The sequence below is a fragment of the Bemisia tabaci genome, chromosome 8, assembly GCF_918797505.1.
Source record: "Bemisia tabaci chromosome 8, PGI_BMITA_v3".
Taxonomy (NCBI): Eukaryota; Metazoa; Arthropoda; class Insecta; order Hemiptera; family Aleyrodidae; genus Bemisia; species Bemisia tabaci.
This window is the reverse complement of record NC_092800.1, coordinates 642,240-660,814: the sequence shown is the minus strand read 5'-3', so window position 1 is coordinate 660,814 and position 18,575 is coordinate 642,240. Positions and strand designations below refer to the sequence as shown.

Sequence of the window (18,575 nt, the reverse complement as noted above, 5' to 3'; positions counted from 1 at the left end):
TTTTTCTTTGCAAACAAAGGGGCAATAATTTTCTTGAGACTTGACAATTGAATCTGTTCTTTTCAAGAGGGAGTAAGTACATTTTTGAATTAGCCCTGAAGTGCATTACTAACTGGATGGAGCTAAGCAGAACAATAAAAAAACCAACAAACGTTCCGTTTCAAAAATTATCGCAATTTTTCATGCTGGTACTAAGGTTACTTCCACAAAATTGTAAAAAAAAATGTCGGTTGGTTTCCTTCCAAAAATCAAAAAAGGAGATGAGATTTTGAAACTCTGCAGTATAGATGTGACTGCCTTGGTAGCTCTATCCAACTCCAACCTTTAACTCATCTAAAATGGACGTATTTTTAAGCAAATGATTAAATTCATAACAATCATCGCTCATGCGTCAATCAAATTACGTCACATCCGTTCCTAATGTGTCTAACATCCTTGTTTCTGTTTTCAGCCCCTTCTGTTGATGGACACGAAGCACAATTTCCCCGTACGGTTTCCTTTCTCCCCATCCACAATTCGACTGGAACACATCGAAATACCCGAGTGCTTAAACCTTTCAATGCTGAAGAAAGTCTAAAGATTTCAGACCTCCATTTAAACATGAAGTGTTCATTCTCCGTTCTTTGAGCGTGTCTCAACCTCAGATTTTGTTACCATATTTATTTTTAAGTGTAAGTTCTTTTCCTCTAATCATTCCTAAAATTTATCTTGTAAATATGCATAAAAAGAAAAATAGCTAAATCAACATCGCTAAGTTTTCTACTCGGTCAACTCTTTAGTGTTGTCCTCCGTAAGAATCAAAGTCTTTACCGTAACTGTCCAATGGCTAACCAAAGAAGATTTTTGTAGAATTTATTAGGGACCTAAAACTAAGAAATTAAATTTCGAAGGTAACAGGCCATTCAAATGATCAAAATGGTTCTGAAATGACCGGTGCAATCGCATCAAAAACTTAGTACCTACATACTGTATAGTTCTAATTGTAATTGTAATTTATCACTAAAAATCCAGTTATTGTTTCTTTCTTTTTCTAAATCCAAAAGTTGTAATGTTTTCATTTTTCCTTTTAATTCATCTTCATTCTCACCACATTCTATTTGTTACAATCTTATTTTAATTTTTTTATTATTTCATCTGTTCTGTCCAATTTTTTCTCAGAGGACAAACAATATTCCTTTCTGCTCTGAAAAATTGTTGTCTCTTCAATATAGATACATTGTCTGAAAATTAATAGGTAGAGGAATTTAAGAGTTTTTAAGAATTGCAAGACTTTATACTTACTTGTAATGATATTCCATGCTTATAAACCTCTGTAACATTATATTTTCCAAAGTTATACATTTTTACTCGTGATGAGGAGATGCTTTTATTACTGAAAAATTCCCATCCTTGTATTTTTAAAATATTTTCAGTCACTTTTAAAAGCAAAAAAGTTACTCTCAGCCAGCGCAGGTTCTCTTTAAAAATGGTAGCTTATAATTAAAAACCTGCTTCAAGGGACACAAAATTTTTTAAGTTTCGGGTGGTCCGATAGTTTTTCCTTGTTTTGTTTTGTTTTTTATTTTTGAAAGAATTCGAAGAAATTGCTACGCTATTAATCTGTACACATTTTGTGGCTTTGCGTCTCTTCTTTTATCTAGTCCACCAAGAACATATAATATTAACTTCCCAGTCTTATCCTCATTAATTCGTATCTTCCTCCAACTCCCTCATCAATGACTTGTATATTCTCAATTATATGAGACCAATTCTCAAGTTAATTTAATTATTAAAGCTACCATAACTTATTGAGTAACCAATTTAAAATTTAATTTCTCTTTTGGCTTTTTCAATCAAATTTGCCCTTTCAAATTATTGCGGCTCTGTTTGGAGACTTTCGTATTTGCATAATACCTGGAATGAAAACGTGGAACATTTCAGTTATGTTGATTTTCGCTGTTCTCCAGAACCAACATCCTTTGTTTCCAGTTTGTTCAATGCTGTTTTTTTGCTTTGCAAACGGAAGCTGGAATGATAAATTGTAACTTTGTTGACAGTGCTTAATAACTTAAAATTGAGCAGCCGTTATAGATGAGGATGAAGCCAATCTTTTTGGCTTCCTCTTGCAACTTAACAAAATTGATCAAGAATATCTCACTAACGCTCAACATTAGAAAAAGCTAAACTTATCGTTTTTTAACCTTCGAAGTATCATCCTCTGATATAACTATCTCCAGTTTCCTTTCCTGTCATCCGGTATAACAAGAAAAAAGAAGATTATCGTAACCATTATTTTTCCTCCCAAGAAAGTTTCTTCTCCCTTTTTGTAATTATCTTTCGTTATCCAAGAATTGGCTCTTTTCTGTGTATTTATCTTTACTGTCTGTTAATTTGTTCATTTTATTTGTGATCATTCTTTGAAAAATCAAATTGAAGGCTTAAGCATGTTTTAGTCTTCATATTATGATTGGTGGTAGCTTAAAAATTCTCATGTAAAAAATTTAGTAACTGAACGTTCCATCATGAAATTGTTGTGCATTTATTATGTTATTTTGGTTTTCATTACATCCATTTTGAGGAAATTTCAAAGTTTGCATTGAGAAATTTGTTCAGTATTGAAGCAACGTTTCTCTATTATTTCTGTGATTTTCTTATGCCCCCCCCCCCCCCTGATCCAAGGAAGAATTCCTACTTTTATTTTGATCATGAAGGGATTAGGAGAATTGTATAATTTCTTTTATATATCATAACATTGGCTGTAAAAAGTTGTATTTTACATCTAAAACTATTTTATTAAGTTTTTATTAATGATTTTTTGTTTTACCTGAGTTAGTTTTGTTAGATTTGTCACTGTTTTTGTAAACAGTGTAATCAATTTTTAAAATACTCACAATTTACTTCCCTAGAAAAATATTCCATCGATAGTAATTCTGATAATTATATTTTTATCTATTTACAAGTTATCTCACTAATCAAACTATTGTATTATGTTTTTTAAACATTTGTTTACGAGAATAGTAGATGTAAACGATGTTATGAAATTAATTTTCCGACAAATATTCTGCTATGCAGAATGGTAATTTATGATCAGAGTTTATTATATCAATGAAGTGCAGGGACTATATAGCTGCCAATTCGAAATCATGGCTCCGAAACTTCTAGAAATTTTCAAATAATGAAATAATTTAGAGAAATTTATAGAACATAATTAGAATTAAGCTGAAAAACACTTAGAGATCAACCTTCCAACTCATCCAAATTCCTCTGGAATAAATCAAGAAAGTCCCTCCATGAGGCACAAAATAGGTGAAAAATTGCCCACAAGTGCAAAATTCCTTTCTGTTCGTTGCTGTTCTATGTGAATAAACGAAAATTTTCGTATCTTATAAAGATTTTTTTGGATGTCGGTAGTGCAAATTATTTTTTTTTTTGCATAGTTAATTTTCACGCTTAAATCAATTTCATCAGATTGGTCAAGAATTGGAGTATTTTGTGGTTATTTCCACTGAAAATATCACAGACTGTTTGCCAACTCTGTCGAGATGTTGTTAGATTTCATAGCTGCTGTTATTTTTATCACCATAGCCGATTATATTTTCTTGTCAGAGTATATTTCCGTTGAAGCCGCAATGTAGCTACTGTTAAGAGATCAATGTACTTATCAAATTGTTGTTGTATTAAACAAATTTATGAATGTTATAGAATTGGAATAAGCATCTAATAGCCTTTTAAATAGTAAGGGTCAGATTCTGAAGGAAATCGATACTTTCTGCTACTTTAGCATCTTTATTTCAAATAATTTGACTGCCTGTTTGTATCCTCATGTTTAGATTATCTTATTAACCTCTCCACATGAGCACATTACGGCAGAAATCTATTTAATCTAGTGAATAACACAGTTCTTAGATGGTAGATTCGGATTTGTTAGATAATGGGCAAGGATGGAATGTCGCGTTTCGCATAGTGCCAAACTCGAGAACCCAAATTTTGTCAGGATTTAAAGTAAACTGAGATATAGATCTATTAAAAATGAGTTTTTTTTGTTTCCTTCTGCAAAAAAGTCAATTTTGGGGGACCCCCCCCCCCTCTCCCAGTAACAATTGTAAAATATTTCAGGGAATCAAAACATATTTAAAGATCTGTAAAGAGTGTTTTTCTGTTGCTAAGTCAATATTAAGAGAAACCCAAGTTTGGTTATCTTCGAATCCAGATACTCAACTGTTTACCCGCATTTAATGAAGAACCCTTTGTAATTGCTGTTGAACTGTTCAAGCTATCGTTTCATTCATTTATTTTTTCATCCAATTATTTTCAGGTGCATATAATCATAAATAATTAATTAGGGCCTTGCTTTTGATGGCACTTGTGCTTTCCATGTGATACTATTATTTTTGATTTGAATATCGTGTTGTTGAACAATTCGAAGAAGCATTTTAATTCTGTTGAGAGTTTCTTCACTTGTTGCCAGTTTTGTTTGAATCTCTTTTGTTTTACACTCGAGAAGTGAGTGAAACGCGATTTTCTCCAGCAGTCCGACCACAGACTTCTCACTTCTATTGACCTTGATGGAATGGAATGAATCATTCTGATGTGAGAAGTTTGTTGCCGGGCTGCAGTATAGGTTTTTCTTTCCCAACTATTTATGCAATTGGAAAGCAGATTGTAGTTGGAATCTGTCGGCATGACAAACTTGAAATTTGCTGTATTGTTTGTGATTTACTCGGGGAAGCTGAAAAGTAATCTCTCCTCATACGTTCCGCCTTCTCAGGACTGGAAATTTGGTGCCATTTTATTGCGGTGTGGACTTATATTGGGCTGTGAAATCAAAAGTTAGAATGAAACATCAAGATCACATTACCTACAATCATCAACAATTATAGGTTGAGTTATTTATTTTCTTTGCTCGTTCTTGCCCTCGCTGTTGTTTACTCTTCTTTCTTTTATGTCTCATTAAGAAACTAAACCCTCCTGGGAAAGTTATTTCTTTGTCCCAGGACTCAACTCTACTTATCTCCCAAGCTCCAATCTGTGGGCTGATTATGAAAATTGATAGACAAAGCGATGGACAAAGGGGACAAAATTGAGCGATCCTATCAGTTGAAATGAGTGGTTGCCATAGACTAAGCAGAAAAATATTGACCTAACTATATAGTCTCTCTTGAGTTGCCATTAGTTAGTCTATTATGTAGCTCATCGTCCATTGCAATCACCCTCTTCAACTGATAGTATCGCTTCATTTTCCCTTTGACCTATTTGTCTATAACTTTGTCCATCAATTTCAACAATCTGCCTGCTGTAATTATGTGATTCAGATGCTCAATTGTTGCCAAGTTGAACTGTAATATCGAGATTATCAGGAACAACTGTACTTAATTCAAATGCCACCAATGGTCCAAGAACTTCAAACTTTTTGTGGATTTTACACTTGGATTAATGTATCCGTAAGAATCCGGAGTTCTGAAGACTTGTCAAGGGCCGTCTCTTTCTCATCATTCACTTATTCTGAGTAATCTAAGTACAGAAGATAATGCAAAGCAAATGAAATAATCAATTTTCCTTTGTAAACCTTGACATTTTTTGTTTCTCATTATTCTCCTTCCGGGAAAAATATGAAGGAAAGAGATATTGCCTTCCAACTTCCCCTCATATTTTATGAGCTGTGAAATTATATTTTCTACTAATAGGTACTTCATCGTATTTTGTTGCCGTATTTATAGTTTATTAATTTTTGTTCATCATTCCAAAAGAAGAAAAAAAATATTTTGAAACTCAAATAATAAACTCACAATGTAGCAATGAGATTATGTGTTGTTCTTTATTTCTGAAACCTTGAAAAACAGAGTCTCCTTCGAGGAGACGTAACTTTTCTAATGGGCAGTGTTTTTTGGTAGAATGCAGTTCAAAAGGAATGTTGATGAGGAAACAGCAAGAATGCTCAACCGGTTGCCGTGTCTCTAAATCTCTGCCCCTATTTCATTTTTTAAAAGGAGACAGAAGCAGCAATGTGGCTTGAAATTTTCACAGAATGATCCTTAAGTATCAAAAAAGGAATTAAAGACTATCGCCAAGAGCCCCTTTCTTTCTCACAAAGAATTCTGTAAATGACATTTACTGGGAAAAAAAATTTTCTGAAGTAACATCCCGGATGTTAAAAATCTGCACGACAACTCTTGGATGTTGTTATAGACACTCTGGCTGTTAAAGTAGCATCCTAGCTGTGTTGCATTAACAACTGTGGCGTTCCTATCAACATTCAAGAGTTGTTACGCAGATTTTTAACACCCGGGATGTTACTTCAGGAATTTTTTTTTCTTCTGTGTATTCATTCATTAAGAATGAAAGATGAATGATACAAATATGTAAGTTTTTGATTAGCATTGTTGTTTATTTTAAATTACATTTTTTTTTTTTTTTTTTTTTTTTTTTTTTTTTTTTTTTTTTTTTTTTTTTTTTGAGAATTCTACATCATTCCCAAACTCTCTATGTACTCTTCTAACAGAGAGTCAACCATAATAATGGAAAAATATCGGAAATTTTAGTCAGTCAGAAAATTGTAAATATATAAGTAACAAAAAACGTAGAAGACTTAAATTTTTTAAAATTGAATTCTCTGAAAGCACATCAAGAAAATGTAGAGGATTATTGAACAGAAAGCAACATTCTTAAGAATCGAGGGGGGGGGGGGGGGGGGGCTAGAGGTGTTAGAGGGCAAACTTTTCCTACCTGTCGTGGGGGAGGGGGGGGGAGGCTTCAAATGAGGCACAATCAGAAATTTTGGAACGTAGTACGCATTTTTCGACTTTGGTCGTTAATTTTCAACCCCAAAAAACTACCCACCTGCCATAACGTGAGATTCGTGCTCCTTTCTTAGAGGAGTGACGCAACCCGCGATAAAATTACGTGCCGCTTATTGCATAACTCTGCCAAACCGGCGTGATAGCGACGCCACCTACTTCGAAAGGTCAAAAGCCGAAGAGGGTGGCTCTGCGCCGTGTATTGGCGTATAGCGGGCGGCATCACAGATAGCGCCAGTGTATCCTGTTGTCCCTTCCTGCAGTTGCGTCATCTTACTCGAGCCGTATCCAACGAGGTTATCGTGTCCTGTTTGCCGTCCCTTCGATTTTCCCTTAAGCAAAAAGTGATACTTATCGTCAACACGCGAAACAAGGCCATGGAATCAGGCGCAAAAACTATTATTCGTTACATTTTCCATGGATTTTACATCTTGAACTTTGTGGAGCAGTTAAATGAAGGCGCTCTCAGCTTGTCGTATCGATTGACGCATCTCGAACCTTAGATTCCCGCAGAACTATATGACTGCCGGTAAGTAACCCCGCATGAGTTATTGGCACTTGAGTAAGTGTAAGTCTCTTAGTAGTTTCAAAAACACTTTGCTTGTGGAAGATCGAAAATGCACGCATGGCAGTTCGGTGCTCAAGATTTCTACCCGTCCTTAGTTTTTTTTTGTTGAAAGATTACTTGAAATATTTTCGCGAAATTTTCGGAGAATATTCTTGATGGAGCAAACAATTGGACATGTGCATTAAGACATGAGCCCTGAGACCCATAAGAATACATGCATAACTGGGCTCACGTCAAAATACATATAGCTAGTTCCGTTTGACAGAAATACGTCCAATTATCAAACGAATAACTTCATGGTACTCAGCGATGATCAATATCATCCCCTGAAATAAAGAAAAAAAAAACTTGAAGAAAAATCTGGGAAAAGTGGTTTCGAATTTTCATTACCCTAGTAGCAGTGGCTGTTGAGAAAAAATGTAAAAAACTCGTAAATTTTAAGAGATCTCTTAAAATTTATACTTTAAAACCACTTGATAATTACGTAAAAAAACTCTTGAAACATTCGTATTAGGAAACCCTTTTTGAGGCTTTTTTTGCATAAATTTGGAGAAAAATTTCAAGTAAATTTTTTACGTAAATTTTAGGTAAATTTTAAGTAAATTTTTTTTCTTTTTATTTTATTTTTTTTTTTTTTAACTTCTTGTAGGCAAAAACGAGGAAAAATAGTGGTGAACAGAAAAGTATAGAAGGAACAGTTGCAGCCCATAAAAATTGAGGATAAAGTTTATTGATTCTTACGTAAATTTTACGTTTTCTTTAATTAAAATAACACTATTTTTTTACTTAAAAGAATTCCCCAAAAGGGTTTCCTAAGACGCGTATTTTAAGAGTTTTTTCTACTTAAAATTTACGAACTCTTATAAAATTTCCAAGTTTTTTACATTTTTTTGGACAACTTTTTGTAGAACTTTTTTTAAGAGCCATTGCTACCAGGGTACCCTGGTAAAAATCGGCAGTGGAATCTGTTTTCCAAAATACCATAGACCTACAGCCGGCTGTAAGATTTCCAATAGCTTCTATAGCCGACAACACAATTTCTTATAGCATTTTATAGCCGATGGCGATTAAGCAACAGCCTGGAGATAAAGTGTATGCTAAACGTTACTAATTACGGACGATAGGACTTAGTGAGTTTTTGGACTACCGTTCTCTTTTTGGGGCGTAGTATCTTGATTTATTTTGCGAGGGAAGCTCCGTACTTTTGAAGGATGCCTGCCATTCCTAATAGGTTGGAGCGCCTTCAATTTCGTATGATACTGTGCAATACCTCTAGTGTGAAATAGTTGCTTCAAGCGCCGTGGTACGCTGCGGCGCGGCGCGGCGCGGCGGGCAGCCAGCGCGAAACGCGGATTGGCGCCTACAAACCTAACAGGGATACTTCACGCATTGCGCAATGCGTGAAGTATCCCTGCTACGTTTGTAGGCGCCAGTGCGCTGCGCTCCGCTTTGTGTTAGGCTCTAACATTTAATCTCGTGGAGTCAGCGTTTTTCAACTCATGACTTTGAAATGTTTGCACACTCTAAATGGATTATTCTCATTTTAATTGATGAAAAAAATTTTAAGTAAAGGAAAATATAATGTGCGTTTTGTAAACATTAAGGTAGTTCCGTAAAAAACTTAATGATTCCCAAAGCACACGGATTTCTACACAATTTCTTATAGCCTTTTACAGCCGATGGCGAAAAAGCAACAGCCAGGCGATAAAGTGTAAAGCCAGCGATAGGAACTATAGCCCGGCTGTATAATTTTTTATCGCTTCGTGTAGCCCAGCCGTATGATATTTTCCACTTTCTACAGCCAGCTATATGATTTTCTATCGCCTTTTTCAGTCGGCTATGAGAACTCCTATGGTATTTTAAAACGCAGCTCCTATCGCCAATTTTTATCAGGGTATCGAACCTTTTATCGTGGTTTGCTACATTGCAAACTTCCTGTCATAATTGACTTATTTTTTCAAAGTATAGAACTATTCAACGATATAACCTGAAAATCTCCATGCATGAATCGTCTTTTCTATAAGTATGTAGATCATATACTTGTAGGTACTTAAATAATTTTTTTGTAAAAACAAGAACTGAGGTTGATTCGTCCTCCCCTCGTAAAAAAACAGAGACAATAAAAAAGGAAGTGAAAAATAAATTTCTCAATTTACAGTAGAAATTACATGAGCTTTTCAGAAAACTCGTAATTTATCAGAAGTAATTTGGCAACCTCTAAATAATCATACGGCGTTTTTTCGGAAGTATTGAAGATATCATTGATTAACTGAGATCTTAGTACGCTGAACACGAGACTTCTTATCGTTAGTTCCACTGATATGACTGTCGCGAAAAGTGGTATCTGTTTTTGCCTAATCGCCCAGATTAAGGCGAATCTTGATTGTCACTCCGAGGGAGGGTATTAGGAAGGTGGGTATCGTGGAAGAAGGAGTGAGGTGCGATTTTTGAGCGTTTTCGAAAATAAATATGTTAGAGCTCGGACAATTTTTGGAGGCTGAAGAATAGTACACATTGACTTTAAACTCGAATATTAGGGTAAAAAATAGGCTTGAATAAGATTAGCATCGGAGTATATTATTCATACCCTGAAAACATTATCGAAAAATTTCAAGACGTCATGTCGCTCTTTTTCTTGTGAAAAAATAAAGCAAGAGAGGGAATTCGAGCACACAAATGGCAGATTCTGGTTTATGAATCCGTCAAGCAAATTGTATCTCGGTGTTGGTTCATTGACGAGAAATCAAAAGCAAAAATAAGGGGTGAATAAGAAACGCACAGGAAATACATCGCCGCAAATTTAAAATAGCGCGCCTTTTTAGTACTAACCATTGTGGAAACATGGACTCACGACTCTGTGCACATTTTTGACCAAGGTAGTACATCCACGAAGAATTTTATCAAAAGCAAAACCGTTTGCCATTCGCCACCTCGATTATTTAGTTTTATTATCTACTTATTTATTCGTGAATATCTTTAATGGTGCTGATAATTACCTTTTAGAAAAGTTAAATGCCCCGGTCTGATTACTGTGCTAAGTGCTTTGCGATAGTGTTTATAGGTGTCATTTGATTTGATTTAGAGCAATGTGATCCTGCATCCACCATCTTACCTTCACGTTGAAATTCCTCCTGAATTTCGATTTCATTCCTTATCATCTAATGTCCGGGCATTCTCTGCAATGTTCTCAAGTTAATATTAATCTAATTCAATTCCCAAACGTAAGTGACACCTTTCCAAAGTTTCGCTCCATGTAAATTACCCAGTGCTAACAAACTCATCTGCTGTGAGCTAATCACTCCATCTAGATAGTGCTTTTCATGCCTCCCTTCAAAGATTTGTGAATTAACATTCAGGTAACAGCATAATTAACTATATTCCTAGCTCATAGAATTCATTCCTTATTTGTTTCACTCATCGACGAAGCTAAGTCATTACCACCCTGATGACAAATGTTTTGTATTGATACACTGTCCTTGGTTGAAAGTAGAGCTTGAATGTCATGTGCCCTTTTCTCCATTCATCAACTTGTGTTCAACTGTTTGTTTAACAAATCACCAGAGAAGGTCAAGTAATAGTGCCAAAAATGGCAGTTTTGAATAGATGATGTATCAGTGGTGTGTGCAGCGGTATGTGGAAGTCTAATTTGATGAGGAAGTATACAAACGTGTAGGGACTGTCTGCCTTAATGACTCATTAGCGTGCAAACAATGATACATCCTATTAAAGGGTACTTGAGCTGGTCAATTATAGGTCTCATAAAGACCCTCTTTTACCCTGCAGGAAATGCATTGTTTAAAGGTATCTGTTCAACCAACTCTCCATTTCTAATTAGTGGCAAATTCTATTTATCTACTACCTCCTCTGGTTATCTAGTTCAAGATTTGTTTTCATTCGCCTTAAGTTAAATCCTAATGTTGATCTGCCATTTGAGCATTTACTTTTTAGTCTGCAGCTCTCTCTAAATATTCAAAACTGCCCTTCTATAGCAGTTGATCATTGACCCCGACCTTATTTCTACTGTATGCACAATAATGATGAATTGATATATTTTTTTTCACCTTAAGTATTGGCACATATTATAGTGACAAAATATTTCTAAATTTTTAGAAATATACCCTCTCGTGCCAATTACAGAAGTACACAGTCAGTTGGTAAAAAAGTTGATCTAATGAGTTTCCCCTAAAAAAAGTGCTTACTATGAAGAACAAGTTGTCGACTCCGATGTGGTATGGAAGAGTTAGTAAATTACATTCCTCGGTATTTTAGACTCTTGACCATCCCCTCTGTTGTTTAAACATCTTTCATTTGGCGTTTGAGTTTAGCAGAGATTCACTCTTGGCCCGGAAGGCTAGGACTTACAGAAAATCCTGCCGCAGATCATCAGTAAGCGGGAGCGTGACACCGATGCGTGTATGCTCTCAGCTCTGGTGGAGAAAGAGAGAACTTCAATTGCACTTATTTATTAGCAATTTTGCTTAAGAGGCATAAACACTTCGGTAGCCCAGTGGTAAGGCACTCGCCTTCGGGACGGAGGGTCCACGGATCGCGCCCCTTGACCTTAATATTTTGACGTCGTTATTGCACATTATGTCACAAATGCCGCGAGTGGCCGTAAAGAAATACTTCTTTTTCCATAAAATAAGAGTGAGGCGTGCATTTTTGCGCACGTAATTGAAAAGGGCTCCTCTTGCAGAGAAACCTCTGGACCTAGGGTGTAGGCTGTAGGGCCCTAATCTTACGTAGACCGTCCAATAATATTTTTTTTTTTAGAGGAAAAAGCAGACTCCGAAGACAGAAATAAATGTAACATTAGTGGGCAGTATAAACAAATAAATGTAAGTAAGCCTTTTCAAAGGGGCCGTCCGCAAATTACGTACCTAAGGCACTTACAGGGAGCCAGGAGGGGGGTCCAGGTGCCTTACCTACGTAAGCCAAACGCTAAAATTTTGTTTCTTCCAAATTCCATTAATCTAAAGACTTACTAGTCCAAATTTCGTTTTTTAGACGTTTAATGTTTTTTGGTTAAAGTGTAATTTTTCTGAACTTTTTGAATTTAAAAACTGTTATTTTTTCAATACAACTGTTATTTTTCATGATCTCCTACCAGCGATTAGTAATGTTTAAAACAATACCGATCTGTTTCAACACCATTTTTTTTATTAAATTATGCATTTAAACGATAGAAGAGGGGGGGGGGGAGTTCATAAAAATCGGAAAAATTGCCTTTCGTAATTTATGGACGGCCCCAAAGAGTAATTTTGAAATTTCCTATTAGTATTTTTTGTATTCCTTACGCCTACGGTCGTTTTACTTCGAATTCCGTACCCTATAAATAAAAGAAGAGCAATTGTGCAGATTTTTCTTTTACATAAAGGGACGTTTCACTTTAAAAGATTCCGTCTTGGTCCGCAGGAGTTTTTGTCAGCCCTTCCTTCAGAGCTCAGGGGGGCTGAATCTCTGCCTGAGGCGAGGACTGACAGAAAATCCTTCTCCGGGTGCGGAGTGCCTAGAGTCTGCAGAAAGGGAACATCGATGCTCCCGACTGCGCACCAGACAGTTTGCGATGGAAATTCGGCAGGATTTTTTGTAAGTCCTGCCATGGTCCTGCCTTCGGAATTCAGGAGTGAATCTCTGCTGAACACTCGACTCCTTTCATTTGGACCCTCCCCCCCTCCCTCAAAATAGTGCCAAGCTTTTGCCAATGTCTGACGTCAGAAGAATGCTCAAAACAGCTTTGAGTGTGTAAGGAGAGGTGTCGTCAGCTAAGTTGTCGGTTGTTTACTTTTGGTTTGCAGGCGTTTTCGCGTCACTGTTATCCACATGAAAACATTTAGCTCTCTCTGAAGCAAGAACACAAGCTTAGATGGGTTTTTTAATACTTTTAAACCTTGTAACACTTTAATTTTTAGCCACTCAGAAATCACAACCACCAAAAAGTTGCAAATCATAACTGATAAGTGGTTTTTTTTACAATATCATCATGAGACTGATGTTTTCAAGGTGGATAGTAGCAAACACTGCTTTGTTTAGAGGCCCAAATTTGTCGTTGGCGCTTGCAAACCGAAAGTAAACAACCGTCAACTTAGCTGACGACATCTCAGCTAATTTCTTCAAACCTTTTCATTGGTGAAGCAAATGAAATACAACATCTACTTGAACACGGAAGCAATTAAGCATTGTGTTGGTAGTTTGGTCTAATTCTAAGAACTAGTAGATCTCTTCTGAAAATGTCGGCCGAGTTAGTGACAGAGGGAATGGCATTTGCTTCATTAAGACTTGGTGACTTCCGTTTTTCTCTTTTTTTTATGGAGTGTGTTTTACCTTTGGTTGCTTTTATTCTCAAGCTTCTCTGTTGCATTAATCTCTTTGTATTATATAAGGATAATGTTTGCTTCTTTTCTGCTGTTTGTATTCAACATGTCTATCAATTCTTTTCCAGGCGGAGATTCCAGTTAGAGGATTCAAGCTGGCGGAACAAAACGATGAGGCAGCTGCCACCCGCCCTCAGATGCTAAATATTTGCCATCGAGACGCTCAAACTATAACAGGTGCCTACATTTACCCTTTATTAAGAGTATAATTGAATGTAACAGTACTCAAGTAACATAAGTTGGCAAATTTTATCCAAGTTCATCATAAGTAAGTAGCCGACCACCTCCATGTGTTAGCACATTGCGGCTATGCCATCCTTGATAAAACTTCTTGCGCGGCCATCTACAAATGGAACTGCTAACTTATTTGATGCAAGTTCTAGGTGATTTCTTGCCAAGTATCAATTCTGGAAGTGTCGGTCACAATAACAAATTTTGTATACCTTCCTTTTTGCATATTTTTTTAGCTCTTTGCAGTATTCAATAAAATCAACCTGCATCAAAGTCACTTTCTCAAATTTCCCTTTAATTTTTCTATCTGTGGGTCGGCGCAGCCATGGGTCAGTTGCGCTGGTCACAAAATCGTGTTTTGATGCTTGATTCTTATAGATAAGCCAAAAATAATAAGTTCTACCTATCGAAACTGCAACTTTCTACATTCAACAATAACCGAGATATGGTGCTTTGGTAAATTCGGATTATGATGTCATTCACCTTGGAAGTGACACCCTTGGTTTCTTCCATTTTGCTTTTATCCGAGTTTCACGCTGAGTGTTAACCAGTGCAAATTTGTGTCTCCCTAACTGATGAAAGCAAGGTGGAAGAAACCAAGGGTGTGACTGCCGCGGTGGATGATGTCAAAAACTTGACCTCTTGAAGGGTAATATCTTGGTTAACATTAAATGTAGAAAGTTGCGGTTTGAACAGATCTTATTATTTTTAGCTAATCTGCAAGAATCAAGCAGCAAAACACGGTTCCATGACCAGCGCAAATGACCCATTGATGAAACTGCAGTTCTTTCCACACTGTTAAACTTCAAGACTAGCTCTGTACCTTTTAATAAAATTTCTACCTGCACCTATTTTTTATCAAAATTCTTTTGTGGGACTAAAATAGTAGGCATTCATTTATCTGAAGAAATTTTAATCTTTCTCTTTTTTCTCACAGACGTTTGCAGCGGTGGGGATCTGCCTGAAGTCGAAATCGTCAGCCTCTTGCAGGAATCGATTCCGCGCTACACCTTACGAGCGGACTCACTTGTTGAATTTTCCGGTAATAACCATAAATACTTGTTTATTCTTTAAGTGGTTTAGTTGTAACACTTTTCATGGAGTATGAATTTAGAGAGAACAAGAAATTACAACGATCTCTTTTGTTCATCACTAACGTCAGACTGGTTGCTTTTCAAACCACTATAGACTCTGATGTATGTTTGATAATTATATTCTGTACCTCTGAATGTCACAGTTCTTGGAAGCAAAAAAATTCACCAAAAACCACTACTGCAAACTTGTCATCGCTCCAAAAAATTATCAGATTACACCAGTCCAAAGTTTAAAATATCTTGCTGTCCCTAATTTTTGAATTGCTCACAAGTTAATTACACGTAAAACTCTTAGACACCAACAGAGGCGTTCATGCAGTGCTGTAATGATAATAGTATGTCCATGGTTCATAAGGAACAGAAATTTTGGGCGTCATTTTAGTCAGTTCAATAAGTAGACTTTACTGCTAAAAAAGAGAAATCATCACACGAAGGTTGCCACAGCCAGGGAAAAAGAACAAAATAACACAAAAGTCAGGGAGAAATCGTGTCCACGGAAATGGTGAATTTTTACGTGACACGTCACAGAGCTTTACCCCACATCTTACTTACATCAAAATTTGTAAAAAGTTTCATTTAGCATCATGTAGTGTCTCAACACATCACAGATTTCGCTCAAATCTGGTTTGAGTAAACCCTGAAAACATCAGGAAATTCAAACTCGACATAGGTGTATTTCTACGGTCATTCCATCAAAATTTTTCAAAGTTTCTCAGAAACGCTGTTGGTCAACAATTTATGATTTTGGTGTTCAGCATCTAGGCACAGCTTCTGTTGCTAATTCCCTGATCTGCTACCACTTTTATATACTGCAGATTTTAGCTGTCAAGTGGACTATTTAGGAAAAATAGAAAAGTCAGTCCTCAGATGAATTCCTTCCTTCCTCTTCTCTTTAAATCAAGTCCAGCGCTTCTTCTAATTTTCATTCAATTTTTGAAGTATCAATATTGATAGTTATTTATGAGGAGTGCCTCTGACCATCAGAGCTACTGATGCAGTTAAATCGAAGTACATAGCTCTTTTGAATCACTGACATCGTTTACACTCAATTGCAGTCTAAATTCTCAGTTTATGAATATGTATTGAAGCAAACTACGCAGTAACTCCATTATAATTTCATCAGTTGTAACGATGAACATTTTGTTGTAGGTTACGAAAATCAAGACTGGTTTATTCCAACTCCTGCTTTAAAACTAGAAAACGCTCAACTCTCGCCCGACCAAATCCGGGAGACCTTAAACTATTTTCGTGAGTAATTTTTTCTTAAGTCTTCATATTTTTTTCTCTGTTGTTTATTCATTCTATTTTGCTGCTGTCACTTTCATTCTAAATCTTTGAAGTTTATCAAAGCAGCCTATTCAAGAAGGTATTATTTTCTGCACTTTTTGGCTGTGTAAGTTGGTCCTTAATTTGTGCTATTTACTTCAAGAGGATCAAGTTCTGAGCCACTCTTACCAATATTTTCCATCTTTTGTTCCCCTTGTCTCCATCACAAGGTGTAAAGAACAGATTCAGATTCTCGCCAAATCTTGGTTGAAGGGGTGATCTCACTTTTGGCGGATATTCTTAGGCTCCCTGGTTGTCAGATAATATTTATTGAGCAGTGTTTTTTTTTAAAAAAAAGGATGGAGGTTTCCAATGTAATGCCTCTAGAACCACTAATGTGCTACCCTTTTTCTGTTTGATGATTTGTATACCATTTTTGTGCCCCCAGATTTTTGGCAGAATTATTCTTTTGTTGTTCAAAAAAGTTTCTGCAATTAGTGGCTACAAAAAATATCGAAGTGAAATTTGTAGCACAGGGGCATGGATGAGAATCTCCTGCTAAATTCTCAAGGCATTCTTAATTAGCGTCCCAATGTTACTCAGTTTTTGAGATCTTTCGGAAAGATGAAAAGTATACGCCGATTAATGGTTGACTTTATTTCTGCATAGTGGGACTATTCCAACAGTCACTTTTTCTCCTCAAGAAGTTAGAAATATTTATAAATTTTGATAAATTCGGATTCAAAGTTAAAATTTTTGAAAAATTCGCAAATTAAATAAACTAGAAAATTTCTGAATTTTTCCGATAGTTTAGGGCTTGAAATTTTCGAGAACAGTTTGGCAGATTCTGATGATGTTTAAGGAAATCCGCAGCGTTCCTAATTTTTGGGACACTCTCAATTTTTACGCTGGAACCGAATCAGCAATTTTACTTACAATGTAGTAGCGTTCTGTGAAATCAGTTGAGATGAATGTAGAACATTTTTTTGCCTCTTGTGAGCCAGTGTCGTCCTCGTATACAGAGTGCAAAGAGAAATAATTTTTTGGAAAACTCTACTTTTATGCGGTTGCATGTGAAGTGTCGATCTATCATTAAGAAGACTTGAAAAATCTCTACACAGTTTGTTTCTTTTATCACTACTGTTGAAAATTTGGAGGAATTTACATGACTCATCATCAATTTTTTCCGTGCATTTCTTCAAAAATGCTCCTGACAATCAGGTGAGACCCTCATAAGTTAACGACCGACTAATTGGTAGGCGGGAACTAATTTTTCGCACAGTAGTGCAAATTGAAAGTTAGCTTGATCTGACAGTTGGCTAACATTCTGTTTGTCAGTAATGAACAACCAACGTTGAACAGCTGTGCTCTCGTTGAGACCTCTTGTATCTTCTAAAAATATAAAAGAATTTTTGAGTCAAGGTCACTTGATTATTCTCTCATCTTCTGAGGTCCATCGATATGTTTTTGGGAAGAACATCTAAAACATTTTAAATAGAAAATATGGATTCGTGTTCAATGAATTATGCAAGGCATTTTTTTATTTTTATTTTTAGACCCATAAAAGGAAGTTTAGAAAAAATGTGTCGCCTTCAAAGCACTGTAATGGACTGTCCAATTTTGGGGCTAAGCTTAAGGAATGCCAAATGAGAATTCAAATGTTGTCAAATTTCCTTTCATGAAACATTCATTCAAGAGAAAATTTATGAACATTTTCCTGTGAAAATTTCAGGAGTGATAGCTTCTTATTCAATAAGTTTTTAAAGGAATTTTCAGTAAGTCTGAAAAAATTATCTGTGCAGATTTCTTGTGTGCAAATACATGAATAATTGAATTTATGACGAAAGTACAAAATAAAAAAAAAATTCAGGGAAAAAAAACTCCAAAAATTCTAGAAAATCCTTATTTTACAAGATGAAATTTGGCAACGCCAGAATATTCATACGGCGTTTTTCCTCAGCATGGCAGAGCACTTATTATTTGGACCTATTTCTGTCAAACGGAACTATGTGCATTAAGACATGAGCCCTGAGACCCATAAGAATATATCCATAACAAGGCTCATGTCATAGTGCACGTAGTTCTGTTTGATAGAAATACGTCCATTTTGTCCTCAAAACTCAGATTTTTGTCTTTCTATCGGGAGTCTATCTCAACCAAATCAGTAAATGTGGAAAGCTACGAAGTCCTCTTTCTGCTGGGACCTGGACTTGGTGAGAATGTTGATATTTCAGAGCTCATGAGACACTGGACTTGCTCGGTTTCGGCA

At 36.0% G+C, this 18,575-nt stretch overlaps 2 protein-coding genes across 5 annotated transcripts in view; both read left to right on the top strand.

Annotated features, from left to right (window-relative positions):
- The window catches only part of didum (dilute class unconventional myosin), a 66,436-nt gene extending 60,656 nt beyond the window's left edge, over positions 1-5,780 (top strand). For both annotated transcript variants that reach the window (XM_019054708.2, XM_019054707.2), the window contains one exon: positions 452-5,780. In XM_019054708.2, coding sequence (XP_018910253.2) covers positions 452-577 — 126 coding nt within the window. In that variant the 3' untranslated portion in view covers positions 578-5,780. The remainder of the gene's footprint in view (positions 1-451) is intronic.
- A 1,289-nt stretch (positions 5,781-7,069) lies between these two features.
- The window catches only part of milt (trafficking kinesin-binding protein milt), a 104,622-nt gene continuing 93,116 nt past the window's right edge, over positions 7,070-18,575 (top strand). Inside the window, exons 1-4 of one of the 3 annotated variants that reach the window (XM_019054703.2) lie at positions 7,070-7,302; positions 13,784-13,892; positions 14,884-14,988; positions 16,190-16,288. In XM_019054703.2, the coding sequence (XP_018910248.1) occupies positions 13,853-13,892; positions 14,884-14,988; positions 16,190-16,288 (244 nt within the window). In that variant the 5' untranslated portion in view covers positions 7,070-7,302; positions 13,784-13,852. Of the gene's footprint in view, positions 7,303-10,229; positions 10,698-13,783; positions 13,893-14,883; positions 14,989-16,189; positions 16,289-18,575 lie in introns of those variants that run through there. The other 2 variants (XM_019054696.2, XM_019054702.2) reach the window with 2 other exon arrangements.